Source organism: Arachis duranensis, chromosome 9 (assembly GCF_000817695.3).
Source record: "Arachis duranensis cultivar V14167 chromosome 9, aradu.V14167.gnm2.J7QH, whole genome shotgun sequence".
NCBI lineage: Eukaryota > Viridiplantae > Streptophyta > Magnoliopsida > Fabales > Fabaceae > Arachis > Arachis duranensis.
This window is the reverse complement of record NC_029780.3, coordinates 65,271,382-65,285,688: the sequence shown is the minus strand read 5'-3', so window position 1 is coordinate 65,285,688 and position 14,307 is coordinate 65,271,382. Positions and strand designations below refer to the sequence as shown.

At 36.7% G+C, this 14,307-nt stretch overlaps 1 protein-coding gene across 1 annotated transcript; it reads right to left on the bottom strand.

Moving 5' to 3' along the window:
* Positions 1 to 3,311: 3,311 nt before the first annotated feature.
* Positions 3,312 to 4,202, bottom strand: LOC107465685 (uncharacterized). The gene has a single exon (XM_016084655.1). The coding sequence runs from the start codon at positions 4,200 to 4,202 to the stop codon at positions 3,312 to 3,314; it is 891 nt and encodes a 296-aa protein (XP_015940141.1).
* Positions 4,203 to 14,307: the final 10,105 nt, after the last annotated feature.

Below are 14,307 nucleotides of genomic sequence, written 5' to 3'. Positions count from 1 at the left end.
AAATTGACACAGTTGCCGTCAATTTTATTATTCATATACCGACAAATTCTATGTCTATATTTGAATTTTTTTGTCTATTTTAAAATTAAAAAGCGATAACTATTCCGTCGATTTTAATAGATGTGTTTTAATTATTTTTTCTCTTTGAAAAATAGTAAACAATTAATGCAAATAAATATAAAAATAAAATTTATACAGAATATAGATACCAAGACAAATAAACTTTTAAATATAAAAATAAAATTTATACTAAATATTAGATAATGAGTTTACAAATTTATCAAAATAATAAATAATGAGTTTACTAAAGGCTATGATTTTTCATAGAACAGAAGCATCATGAACATCTAATGATTACAGTGCATAGACAATTACACTTAATTATTCTAACATACAGCCATTGAAATAGTTGACTCTCGATGATTCTACGGTGCTAATTTTTCATCAGATCATTTGCCATATTTACCCAAACTTGATAAATATCTTGCAAGAACAGAACAAAGTGGATCTGTAGCAAAATATTGAACAGTAAATACAGAATGAATCTGGATACCAAAAATATAGTAAAAGATCTCATTCTATGCAATACAAAAAGCATAAGCTCCTGGCTTTCAAATTGCTATTTTGAAATGGAATACCTCCTTAAACTCATTTTGAAATTCCCTGACGACAGAAATCGCTACCGTGGCAGCCTCATCATAAGGATATCTGAAATAATACAGCATTTTAGTTTTATGTAATAGTGATGAACTTGTCACATATTCTTATTTCAAAAAACAATTAAGGATATCCAAAAGAAACTGAAGAGTTTCCTCATAAAAGAAGTAGAAGCATAAATATCAGATTCTCACTGCCTAGCTTCAGGGGAAAAAAAGGGACTTTTTCCAAAGAATTACAACATAAACTTCCCCAACAACCATTAATTCTGTGTGATCATCAATAATTAATCACTATTAATAACCTAAATCTATGAGATTGAGCACCTAATAATGATCATTCATATTTGTGAGCAAACTAACTTACCCAAAGACACCACATGATATAGCTGGGAATGTTATATACTGAATGTTTTTATCCTTAGCAACCCTCAAACTATTCCAGCAAATCAACGAGTAATAATAATAAACAAACACACACCAAATGGAGTAAGTAAACACAAACACAATGTGAAGCTACCTATAAGCGCTTGAAAGAGAAGCAGCAGGGTTACTATTAGAATTGTAGATTGGTCCAACAGTATGAACAACATGAGAAGCAGGCAATCTAAAACCACTGCATAATAAGCAACTTCAGATTACAACCTTATCATCACAAAGATAGGAAGTGATTTCCATTGTCCTAATCTGATCTCTTTCTCACCAATCAAATTAGTTGTCAGAATCTATTATTTTATTCAAAATGGAACATTCTCGTTATAGTTGTCATTACTAATTTGTCAAGGTCTTGTTTTGGGTGAAAATCACACAACTCCATTGGTAGGTCCATAAGGTTAATTAAATTTTTATATATATTATTCTTCTACGTAATTTAATCAATTAATTAATAATATTATTACCAAAATCACAAAAAAAAAAAAACTAAAACTTAAATAAAAAAAAAGCAACTAGAAATTTTGATGCATTGAGAGGTTTTTTTGTGACGAATGTGAGAAGCCATCTTCTATTCTTATGCAGCCCCATCGATGCATCAACAGCAAGAGACAGCAGCACGGTATGATGTTGGATGATTGGATCGTTCCTTACTTGTAGATGGTTGGTCTGTACCATCTTGCACGAGCTGTTGGTCAGTGCCTTCGTAAAGAGATGGCGCCCTTAGACGCATACATTCCACATGCTATTTGTGGAGTGCATGATAATCCTACAGGATGTAGCATACCACCTTGGTCTCCCAATCGACGATCAGTATGATAGTGGATGCCTGACAGACTTTCCACGATATATAGAGGGTGGCAGACCACCATGGGTGTGGTTTGAGGAGCTGCTCGGGGTATTATCTCCTGCGAACTGCATCGACAAGTTCACCGTGAAGTGCACATGGTTTGAGAAGACGTTTAGTGAGCTTCCACAGAGGGCAGATGAGGAGACGGTTAGGAGGTATGCCCGTGCGTACATCATGATGCTCCTATCGACGCAGCTGTTTGGGAAAAAGTCAAGTATCCGCCTCCATATCCAATGTTGCCGTACGTCGCGAGGTTGGAGGACATGGGTCAGTACAGTTGGGGTTCTGTTGCATTGTCATGGCTATACAGGTGCGTGTGCCGTGTGGCGAATAGAAATGTGGTCAAGTTGGCTGGTTCACTGTAGCTCCTCTAGTCGTGGATCTTTTGGAGGTTCCCTGGATTCCGACCGAGCGGATTTAATGTTTTTCATTAGCCATTGGCGTCGAGGTAGTTTCAATTTAGCTATGCGAACTATTTTCCATTTTTTAGCAGTTAAAATAATTGTTAAAATGATGTTGTGGTTATCAGATGGGGAGGTTATCAGCCGAGCTTGAGTGACAAGAGGCCTCGTGTCGATAATTGGAGATTGAGGATTGATCTACTCCAGCCGGGTGATGTGAGTATTTCCATGTTCATGTTGTATTTGCATCTTTATTAGTTTATGTTGACTAACAAGTGCAAAAGCAATATGGATGATGTTGGAGTTGCCATCTTGTGCAATTGCGATAAGTAGTGGACCACTGTATTTGTCGTATAGGTGGGTACCGTCCACACTGACCAACGGCTTGCAATGTCGAAATGCCTCAATACAGGGTGGGAATGTCCAAAACAAGCGACGAAAATAAGCTGTAGAGCCATCCAGTTGCCCACCAACTCGAACAGGACTCGTCTTCAACACAGCTACACTACCCGGCATAATGATCTGCAAGCCCAATACCCATCATGGCAACTCATTATACAAATCTTCCCAGTCTCTGTAAATTTGTGACATGGCCTTCTGTTTGGCCATCCAAACCTTCCTATAAGTCGGTCTGAAGTCGAAGTGTGCTTCTGTGGTGTTTTGCAGTACGTTAATCGACATGGCAGCATCAGCTCTGATCATGGGCATAATGAAGGCCGACATGACATGATAATCAAGCTTTCCGTGATCACTAGAGATCGATGTGGTTAGACAAGTATGAGGACCGTTGTACTGTTTTACCTCCTAAATCCCTTTGCGCTGGCGGAGGCTAACCCGAATGAGCCATACGCACCTGCTTCCGAACTCCTTACACTTGCCATAGTACTTGCGGTGATCCGATTCCAATACCTTGTACTCAACCCCACGGCGAATGCTATAGATCTTCACGCTAAGGACGACTTATGCTTTATCCTAAAACTGCTGACCGACCTGAAATTCAGCTACACCTACTGCATTTTGCGTGTCTCTTGCCCCGAAGCCAACAGGTACAGAGGGATCCTCCTGAGGTGCCATGGCATCCAAGTCCAGAGCAGAGAAGTGCGAGGGGTACTGATTAGTACCTGAACTAGATGCTCCCCCACCCACAGGTGGAGTCGTCCGTGGTGTCTCCTCGTCGCTATCATCAGTAATCGTTGCGGGCTCCACATCATCATCATCATCATCATCATCATGCAATGCATCCTCAACCCCATCGGGTGCTCCAACCTCCCCGAAAATCGGAACAAATGGAGAAGAACTGGGTGCCATGAAAGCACCCCCTCCCAACGGTCCAGCTTCACCAACAAATGCATCACAATTGTGATTCAGATTAACGGCAAAGGATGGTGAAGCCACTAAAGCTGGCTCGGGTGCAATCACTAGCACTGCTGACGAAGATCCAATAGGCATGGCACTAGAGCTGGCTAGATGTCCTGTGGAGTGCAGATTCCTATTCGAACCTCCAGAACTAGATGCCACATCCACGAGCTTCGCTAACAACTTTGGAGACCTAACCTTAGGAAACTGACAACGACAATGAAACAACACCTGCATATCTTCGTCACTGCTAATAACGAATGAATCATACTTCACATCATCACGTAACACGGAAATTGGAATTCTATAGAATAACTTCTCCACCTGTTTCACACCATGCAGTCCTAGTCTCTGGAGTATAGTATTCTTAAACTCAGCGAAACTGGTCGAAGGTTTGAGAAAAACACTCAACTGGTCCTTGTCAGTGAACTTAATTCCTGATCGTATTTTCTTCTTAATTGGCCATCTATAGTGCACAAGAGCTACAAAACTCTCATCATTAGCCATTTTGAATCTCACTCTTCTACAAATTTTGTGTATGAGCTCGTTTTTATATACCTCATTGCTTTGTAAATCGAAATATTTAGTTTCAATTTACCCTAACGTTGGTGCATGTGTAAATCAAATTTTATCAAATCGATTTACGTTCATTTATAAATTGAATCACCTGTAAATCGAACCCATTTGTTTCGATTTAGTAGGAGAACGTCAAATCAAATTTTTTATTTCAGTTGAACTACGTTTTTTACTTAATTCAAATCAATTAGATTTGATTTACTACGTGTTACGCTAATTCGAATTCACTCAATTCGATTTATATAGAAATGTGGTTTGGTCTTTAACGTTGCATTTTTTGGTTTGGGACATTCAAGACATATTGAAATGCACTAGGTTTAATCAAGTCATTTGCCCTAATACTATTTATTTCGTTATACAATAATCCAGAATTTTAACTATTTGGCTTCTAAGTCGAGGACCTCTACATTTTCAAGAATGTGATAAAATTTCTTTATCTATATCACTATGTTACAGCAAAATACACCAACCACTAAATAGAAATCGAAATCAATAACTAAATTGGGGAGGAAAAAAAAGAAAAAAAATAAATACATGAATGTCTAACTACCATGATACATAAATAAATGTAGAAGTACAATTATATAATAATTTTTCTAAGCCAAAATCCAAAATTTTACATATCCATTCTGTCAATCAAACAACATATTCGAGTGTCATAATCTCTGTAGGGCTCCACATGAACTTTTGAATGCCTAAAAAGTCCTCATTTTCTTTAGTGTAAGTCATGCAAACCTTCAAGTTCATAGACTTCATTGTGCTCTCAAGCTCATTAATTACCTCGGTAGTGTCTCGAACAATAAGTATTCTTTTGGGTCTCAAAATCTAATCAACCTCAGCCACAACAACTTGAATATTGCACCTAAGAGACCAATAAATATATTAGCAAAATGACAGATAATTATTTTCTATTGATATGATTTGACAAACCATTAGTTGTGATGAATGAGAAATGAAATAATTATACACACCTTTTTTTGGTTCTTAAAAATAGATAATCTGCATGGAGGATATCGTATGACCTAGGATAAGTGGTAAATAATTTACGCCAATTATGATACATGCCAAAAAGATCACGTTCATATATAATAGGAAGTGTGTCTAGAGCATCTATTGAAATCATATTCATGACCCAAATATTTAAATCTTTCATAGCTGCAACAAACCTAAAGACCAAAAAAAAGTTATAAAACAAAGGTAGTGGCAACAACATTCTTATATAATTTGGATTAACATTTCAAAAGTAATTTTTCTTAGCCTCTATAGACTGATCTTATATCCATGATATTTCAAACACTTGACCATTGAATTCTCATTCCAACACGTTTTCAGTGTTCATAGTCTATATTAAAATCGTCAGGGACAGGCTTTTCATAAACTCCAACTTGAGAACTTGTCAACCATAGTCCATAAATGCTTCATGGTTAACATATTATATATAGGTCCAAGTGGGAGTTAGAGGGTGTGGTAGCTTATATCCACAAAAAGCCTATAGTTGCCTTCTTATCACGATGCCTCATAAGAAGGAAAAAAAATTGTTGTAAAAACTACCCAATGAAAGAGTAATTGATAAAAAAAAAAGAATTTCTCTTCTAGCATATATGGCCTTTTATAATGATAAAATAAAAATAGAAAAAATAAAATTTTATATTTTATATTAGAAATAGAATTTGATATTTATCCTAATAAAATTAAATAATTAATTAGTTGTAATTAATATATTTAAATAAATAAAACAAATCAAATAAAAATATTTTTGAAAATTAATCAAATCAATTAATTGATACAAATAATTAGTATAATTGATTTGATTTAATTTATTTTACTGAATTAAAAAAGTAAATAAAAAATAGTTGATTGAATTTAATGAATTAAAAAGTAAAATAGAGAAACACTTTATTAGGAGACAGTGATTTTTTAACTAAATTAATCTGTGTTTATTTTATTTAATTAGAATAAATAACAAATTATCTATTTTAATATGTACCTTAAGAAATTAATAAATTAAATAATTGATATAATGAATTATAATTAATTAATTGATATAAATTATAATAAATTTTGTGATATTTAAATATTTAATCAAATCAATTAGTTGATATAATTAATTTACTGTAATGAATTGTATTGAATGAGTTAAAAAAATAAATTAGGAAACACTTTTAACAATTAATTGCATGATATAAATTATAATTGTGTGATATTTAAATATCTAATCAAATCAATTAGTTGTTATAATTAATTTACCGTAATAAATTGTATTTAATGGGTTAAAAGAAATAAATTGGTCTGAGAAGCATGCCACGTCAGCTCCATCATTAAATGCAAAACCCCAATTTTTATATAATAGAATAGATTTTTATGAATAAATAAAAAAATAAACATAAAAGTTTTTTGAGGTCACAAAAGTACACACGACAAAATCGAACTTCCAATCTACATATTAAAGATGACAAAAATAACCCACTATTAGAGAGATTTCCTTTCCGTTAAGTTTAGTTTATACATAGCCATTAAAATGGTAAGTTGTCTCTCCTTATCATTATTTAGGGTATCTTGTAACACCTTATTACTCTAAACTCTATCTCATGCTGTAAAGGGCGAAGGATAATAAAGTGCCACGACAGCTCTAAAACTCATATAATAATATATGTTGAAAGAATTAATAATACAAGGAGCCCGATAAAAAAATAAAGCTCAAAACAAAGATAGAAAAGCATGAAATGTTCACACGATAACTACAAACTTAAAGGCACAAGATACAACATGATAAAGATACAAAAGATTACAAGGTATATATATAGTATGGTAGTCAAAAGAACACTAGTCGTAGCCCGCGGAATTTAAGCCTACTAGTTAATACAGACATAACAGAGATTTTGAGTTAAAATAGCATATAAACATGTCTCTCAAAGCCTCTAAGGCAACAAAGTATAAGATACAAAAGAGAGAGAACTACAATAAAATAGCTAAAATACAAAGAGATAACAAAAGATCCTTTGTTCTGTCACCATCCCGCAACTCACCGAGGAGGGTTGCGACCTGCATCTGAAAAACAATAACAACATATGGTATGAGAACTGGTATGGTAACAACGCCCCATATATAAGATATAAGGTTCCGAAACGACAAAGACAATCCTAGAGCTTTACATAAAACATAAGATTCAAATTTATAAAACAATTTAATAAGTCCTTAAACAGGCCATCTATCTTAGGAAATTTCTAAACTAACATTTACACCGTTGTCCTACAGCTTTCACCAGCCTAACCTCCATATGATCCCATCGCTACCGCCTACCAAGCCTCCTCAATCCCAGTAGAAAGCACAAGTATTTGCATACAAGTAATACACAAGTAATATTCATATATAGCAAGTAAATCAAGAAGCAATTAAGCATGTTATACAGTTAGGCATATGATGCAAGTAAACAAAGCAATCAAACACATAGAAAATGCACATGATGAATGCCTGTCCTATTGGCTGTGTGATGCCAGGGCATTTTGGCCAGTTTTACTGACCTTTTCTTTACTGTTTTTAAGGTAGTTTCATGCATTTTCTTAGGAAATAAGCTAGTTTTGGGTAGATATTCACTTACATCTTGATTCAAGCAAACATTGTGAATTTTGAATAATTTCATGAGAATTATGCATAAATTGAATGATAAATTGGATGATGCATGATCCCATGATTAAGAGCAAGACTTTGATGCACTTTGTTCGATTGATGTCAGGCCAAAAGAAGAAGAGAAGAGCCACGTTAGTGGCTACGTTAGTTAACTAACGTGGGCACTAACATGGAAGGAAGGAAAGCCACAACATTAGTGAGAAAAGTTAGTGGCATTAACTTTGAAGAAAGGAAATGGAGCCAATGTTAGTGACACTTAACATTATCACTAACGTTGGACCAAGCTCATGAGTGGCCACGTTAGAGTCCACGTTAACCTAGTTAACGTGGCCTCTAACGTTAAGAAGGAAGGGGGGAAGCCAACGTTAGTGACACTCAACATTGTCACTAACGTTGGCCAAAGCACATTAAGCCACGTTAACTCCCACATTAACCTAGTTAACGTGGAAGCTAACGTGAAGGAACAAAGTGGTCGACAACGTTAGTGACACCCAACATTGTCACTAACGTTGGAAGCAACCACACAACCCCCCAAGGAGCCACGTTAACTTCCACGTTAACTTAGTTAACGTGGAGGCTAACGTGTGAAAAAAGAAGGTGCTCGCCAACGTTAGTGACACCCAACATTGTCACTAACGTTAGAAGGAGCCACACATGCCACCATGAGCTACGTTAACTCCCACGTTAACTTAGTTAACGTGGAAAGTAACGTGGTACCTGACAGCCTGGCCATGCTTTCTTCAAACACGCATAACTTGAGCCACAAAACTCCAAATGAGGTGATTCCAGTGGTATTGGAAAGTAGGATTCCAGAACATTCCAAGAATATATGGCACTACATGGTTGACACTAAATTTGAGGGAGAAAACCTGCCCCGAAAGTGCAATGAAGAACATGGTATCAACCTGTATTAAGGTCAACTGACCTCTTCACCTTCCAAGAAGTGTAACTCGAGTTGTAGAGCTCCAAATGATGCGCTTCAAAAAGAATTAGAAAGTAGACATCCAGGGATTTTTAACAATGTATAATAGTATAGGGTGGACACTAAGTTTGAGCTTCAGAAACTGGCAATAATGAAGCCTTGATCGCTAGCGTTATTGGCAATCAACATTTCCAGTAACGTTGGCATATATGCCAGCGACCATGTCCACTTCAAAGGAGCATAACTTGAGCTAAAGAGGTCTAATTGAGGTGATTTTAGTTGCGTTAAAAAGCTGACATTCAGAGCTTTCCAACGATGTATAATACTCTATAGTGGGCATGAAATTGGAGCACAAACAAGAGGCATCTTTTAAGCCCCAAAACACCAACTGGGCAGCAAGTGCAACGTTAGCCACAATAACTTTAGCACTAACGCCACACTTGTAGCGTTAATGTGGCTAACTTTAGCACTAACTTTGGCACCTGGACCTCCACTTCTCTCTCAAGTCCACTTCAAAGCTCAAGCAAGCAAGCCCACAATTGTCAACCAATCAAGACCACAAGAAGCATCTAGAATAGGAATTTTCATTTTATTATAATTTGTTTTTAATTTCATTTTTGGTAATTTAGAAGAGCCTATATAAAGGCCTTAGTTTTTACATTCAAGTCATTTTGGATTCTGGAGAATTGAAGGAAGGGGGAGAGGGTGAAAACCAATTCGAACTTCTGTGAATTGGCACACTCCAAGGGGAGTGGGTCTTAGGACCCCTCCCCTCCACCACTCTTCTTCCTTTTCTCTTCTTTTCTTCCTTAGGAGTAGTTTTATTTGTAATTTTCATTTATGAATTTTGAAGTTTTAATTTTAGTTTTAATCTTCATCTTTACTTTCTGCACTTTTCTTCTTTTCTATTTTGGTAGAGCAATGATCAACTAACTCTTTTCATTGGGTTAGAGAGCTCTATTGTGATTCAATGGATTAAGTGTAGTTCTTATTCTTCTTCTTCTATCTTTTCTCTTGATTTTACTTGAAAGCTTTCGATCTTCATCCAATTGGGTAGTTATCTTGGAAAAGAAGCTATTCATACTTGGATCTCTTTTGAACCTTAAAAGAGGAGTGAAGGGATCAAGCTAGAAATGCTTTCTCATGCTGGACCAAATTGGGTTTGGATGGATATGTGACTATAATCCTCTCAACACTTGATTTGGGAAATGCATGTGGTATAATCAGTGACCATACTTCATCTCTTCTCATGAGCAATTGACTAAGGAATTGGCTATTGATCAAGAATTGAGAGATTGAACCACAAGAACAAGCTTAGAGAGATTGGATTGCCAAGGAATTGGAATCCAATCACTTAAGATTGCCAGGGAGATCAATGAATGCATTGATTGAGGAAGAGACGAGAATGAATTTGATCCGGAGAATTGCATCATCTCTTGATCCCAATTTTCATTTTATTTTTAGTTTTTACATTTACTTTTCTTGCCATTTTACTTTTCTGCACTTTATTGCTTTCTATACTTTTCTGTCAATTTACAATTCTTGCTGCTCCTCATCCAAATCTGAATCGTCTAACTAGGATAATCAATTAACCATTGATTGCTTAATCCGTTAATCTCTGTGGGATTCGACCTCACTCTATTGTGAGTTTTACTTGACGACAATTCGGTACACTTGCCGAAGGAAATCTGTTGCAAGACAAGTTTTCCCCTGATCAAGTTTATGGCGCCGTTGCCGGGGATTAATTGTGATTAACAAACTACCAGTTGGTTGATTACCTAGATTAGACATTTTCTTTTGTTTTGCTTTATTCATGTAATTGATTTAGTTCTTTATTTTCAATGCTCTCTAACTGTTTGTGTTAATGCCTCACCAAGAAGCCCCTGTTCGTGACAGCTTTGGCTCTTGGTGATTTTGTTATTAATACAACAGTTCTTTACTCAGCTTCTTTCCAAATAAAATTGGCATATGATCACATTCTAAGTTTGGTGTTGCCCTGTAACAATCTGTTTTCAATCTTTCTGGATACTTGCATCCATTCTAAGAGAAAGTGTCACACTAAGTTTGGTGTGCCACTTATTTTTTTATGCAATGTATCCAGCAACACCACTTGTTTGTATAATCATAATGCCTTTGCTTCTTAGGCTTGCAGTGTTATCCTTAATTTTTGCTTGCTTAACCACATACATCACTTACATTTCAGTATGTAAGACGTTCATGACCCATCATAGACCCCACCACCACTGTTTTATTTGCTGCTTGAAGACAAGCAATTAGTCTAAATTGGTGTGGAAAGGGAAAAAAGTAGGAGAAGAAGGGCAACAACAATAAAGATGAACTACAAGGTGGTAAAGTTCCTTTTTCCTCTTACATATTTCCAGTACATTCAATTGCATGATTGTCTTCTAAGTTCTTTGTATGTATGTGTGCTTGTTCCTTGTAAATAAGCATGTCAATTCTGTCTTTTAAACTTTTTATTGACTAAGGCTGTATTTTCTTGTTTGAATGTCATTATTGCATCCTTACTTTGCTTACTTGTATGCTTGTCCCTTTTGAATCAAATGAAAGGAGAATGAGTGTTTTTAAAAGACCAGAGTAGAGTTCATACTATGGAATGAGTTCATGAGTTTGTGGTATGGTCATAAATTAGCTAAGTTGGTTCAACCACAAGGGTGGGAAGACAACTATCTGTCATGAATACTATGCTTGAGACACACCCCATGAGACTAGCTAAATAAGAAGATCCTAATAAGAAAGAGGGAAAGAACAATGAAAGTGAAAAAAAAAATAAAAGAAAAAGAGTAAGCAATAAGGCTAGGCACCAATGGTTTTAATCTTAAGGCAAGTGTCTGTGGTGCTGCTGTGTGAGGGATCTACTTGGATGAATAAGCTCTTAGGGGTGCCTTATCACTTGGTAACTTGGGTTAACTAACTCGGGATTATCAGCTGAAAGTCCACTATCAAGAGTAACCTTCACTACAGAGCATTTAGTAACCCAAAGAGGTGCTGGACACCAAGGTCTCAAGAAAAGAAAATAAATAAACTATATGCCTGTGGTGTGTATGTATGGGTGAGAGACTTGAGCAAGTAAGTCCTTAGGGGTGCTTCAACACCTAGCACCTTGAACCAACTGGTTCGGGAGTGTTGGCTGAAAGCTTATTTTAAAGAGTTGCCCCCTTACAGAGCACTTAGCTTAAGAACAAAAATAAGCCCTGAAATGACAATAAAAGGATCAATGAATAAAAGTCTTATGGGATGCAATCACAGTAAGTATTCGAGGACATGATAAAGGTCTGAAAGCCAGGAATGAACCTAAGTTGCTATGCATGAAACCACCATAAAACCAGGGACATGACTTCCACAAGAATGACTCATTTCTCTTAGCATTCCATTCATCATTCTCTTGTTCCAGTACTTGCTTAGGGACAAGCAAGCTTTAAGTTTGGTGTTGTGATGCCAGGGCATTTTGGCCAGTTTTACTGACCTTTTCTTTACTGTTTTTTAAGGTAGTTTCATGCATTTTCTTAGGAAATAAGCTAGTTTTGGGTAGATATTCACTTACATCTTGATTCAAGCAAACATTGTGAATTTTGAATGATTTCATGAGAATTATGCATAAATTGAATGATAAATTGGATGATGCATGATCCCATGATTAAGAGCAAGACTTTGATGCACTTTGTTTGATTGATGTCAGGCCAAAAGAAGAAGAGAAGAGCCACGTTAGTGGCTACGTTAGTTACACTAACGTGGGCACTAACGTGGAAGGAAGGAAAGCCACAACGTTAGTGAGAAAAGTTAGTGGCATTAACTTTGAAGAAAGGAAATGGAGCCAACATTAGTGACACTTAACATTATCACTAACGTTGGACCAAGCTCATGAGTGGCTACGTTAGAGTCCACGTTAACCTAGTTAACGTGGCCTCTAACGTTAAGAAGGAAGGGGGGAAGCCAACGTTAGTGACACTCAACATTGTCACTAACGTTGGCCAAAGCACATTAAGCCACGTTAACTCCCACATTAACCTAGTTATCGTGGAAGCTAACGTGAAGGAACAAAGTGGTCGACAACGTTAGTGACACCCAACATTGTCACTAACGTTGGAAGCAACCACACAACCTCCCAAGGAGCCACGTTAACTTCCACGTTAACTTAGTTAATGTGGAGGCTAACGTGTGAAAAAAGAAGGTGCTCGCCAACGTTAGTGACACTCAACATTGTCACTAACGTTGGAAGGAGCCACATATGCCACCATGAGCCACGTTAACTCCCACGTTAACTTAGTTAACGTGGAAAGTAACGTGGTACCTGACAGCCTGACCATGCCTTCTTCAAACACGCATAACTTGAGCCACAAAATTCCACATGAGGTGATTCCAGTGGTATTGGAAAGTAGGATTCCAGAGCTTTCCAAGCATATATGGCACTACATGGTTGACACTAAATTTGAGGGAGAAAACCTGGCCCGAAAGTGCAATGAAGAACATGGTATCAACCTGTATTAAGGTCAACTGACCTCTTCACCTTCCAAGAAGTGTAACTCGAGTTGTAGAGCTCCAAATGATGCGCTTCCAAAAGGATTGGAAAGTAGACATCCAGGGCTTTCCAACAATGGATAATAGTATGGGGTGGACACTAAGTTTGAGCTTCAGAAACTGGCAATAATGAAGCCCTGATCGCTAGCGTTATTGGCAATCAACATTTCCAGTAACGTTGGCATATATGCCAGCGACCATGTCCACTTCAAAGGAGCATAACATGAGCTACAGAGGTCTAATTGAGGTGATTCCAGTTGCGTTAGAAATCTGACATTCAGAGCTTTCCAACGATGTATAATACTCTATAGTGGGCATGAAATTGGAGCACAAACAAGAGGCATCTTTTAAGCCCCAAAAACACCAACTGGGCAACAAGTGCAACGTTAGCCACAATAACTTTAGCACTAACGCCACACTTGTAGCGTTAGTGTGGCTAACTTTAGCACTAACTTTTGCACCTGGACCTCCACTTCTCTCTCAAGTCCACTTCAAAGCTCAAGCAAGCAAGCCCACAATTGTCAACCAATCAAGACCACAAGAAGCATCTAGAATAGGAATTTTTATTTAATTGTAATTTGCTTTTAATTTCATTTTTTGTAATTTAGGAGAGCCTATATAAAGGCCTTAGTCTTTATATTCAAGAAGAACGGAGAATTGAAGGAAGGGGGAGAGAGTAAAGACCAATTTGAACTTCTGTGAATTGGCACACTCCAAGGGGAGTGGGTCTTCGGACCCCTCCCCTCCACCACTCTTCTTCCTTTTCTCTTCTTTTCTTCCTTAGGAGTAGTTTTCTTTGTAATTTTCATTTATGAATTTTGAAGTTTTAATTTTAGTTTTAATCTTCATCTTTACTTTCTGCACCTTTCTTCTTTTCTATTTTGGTAGAGCAATGATCAACTAACTCTTTTCATTGGGTTAGAGAGCTCTATTGTGATTCAATCGATCAAT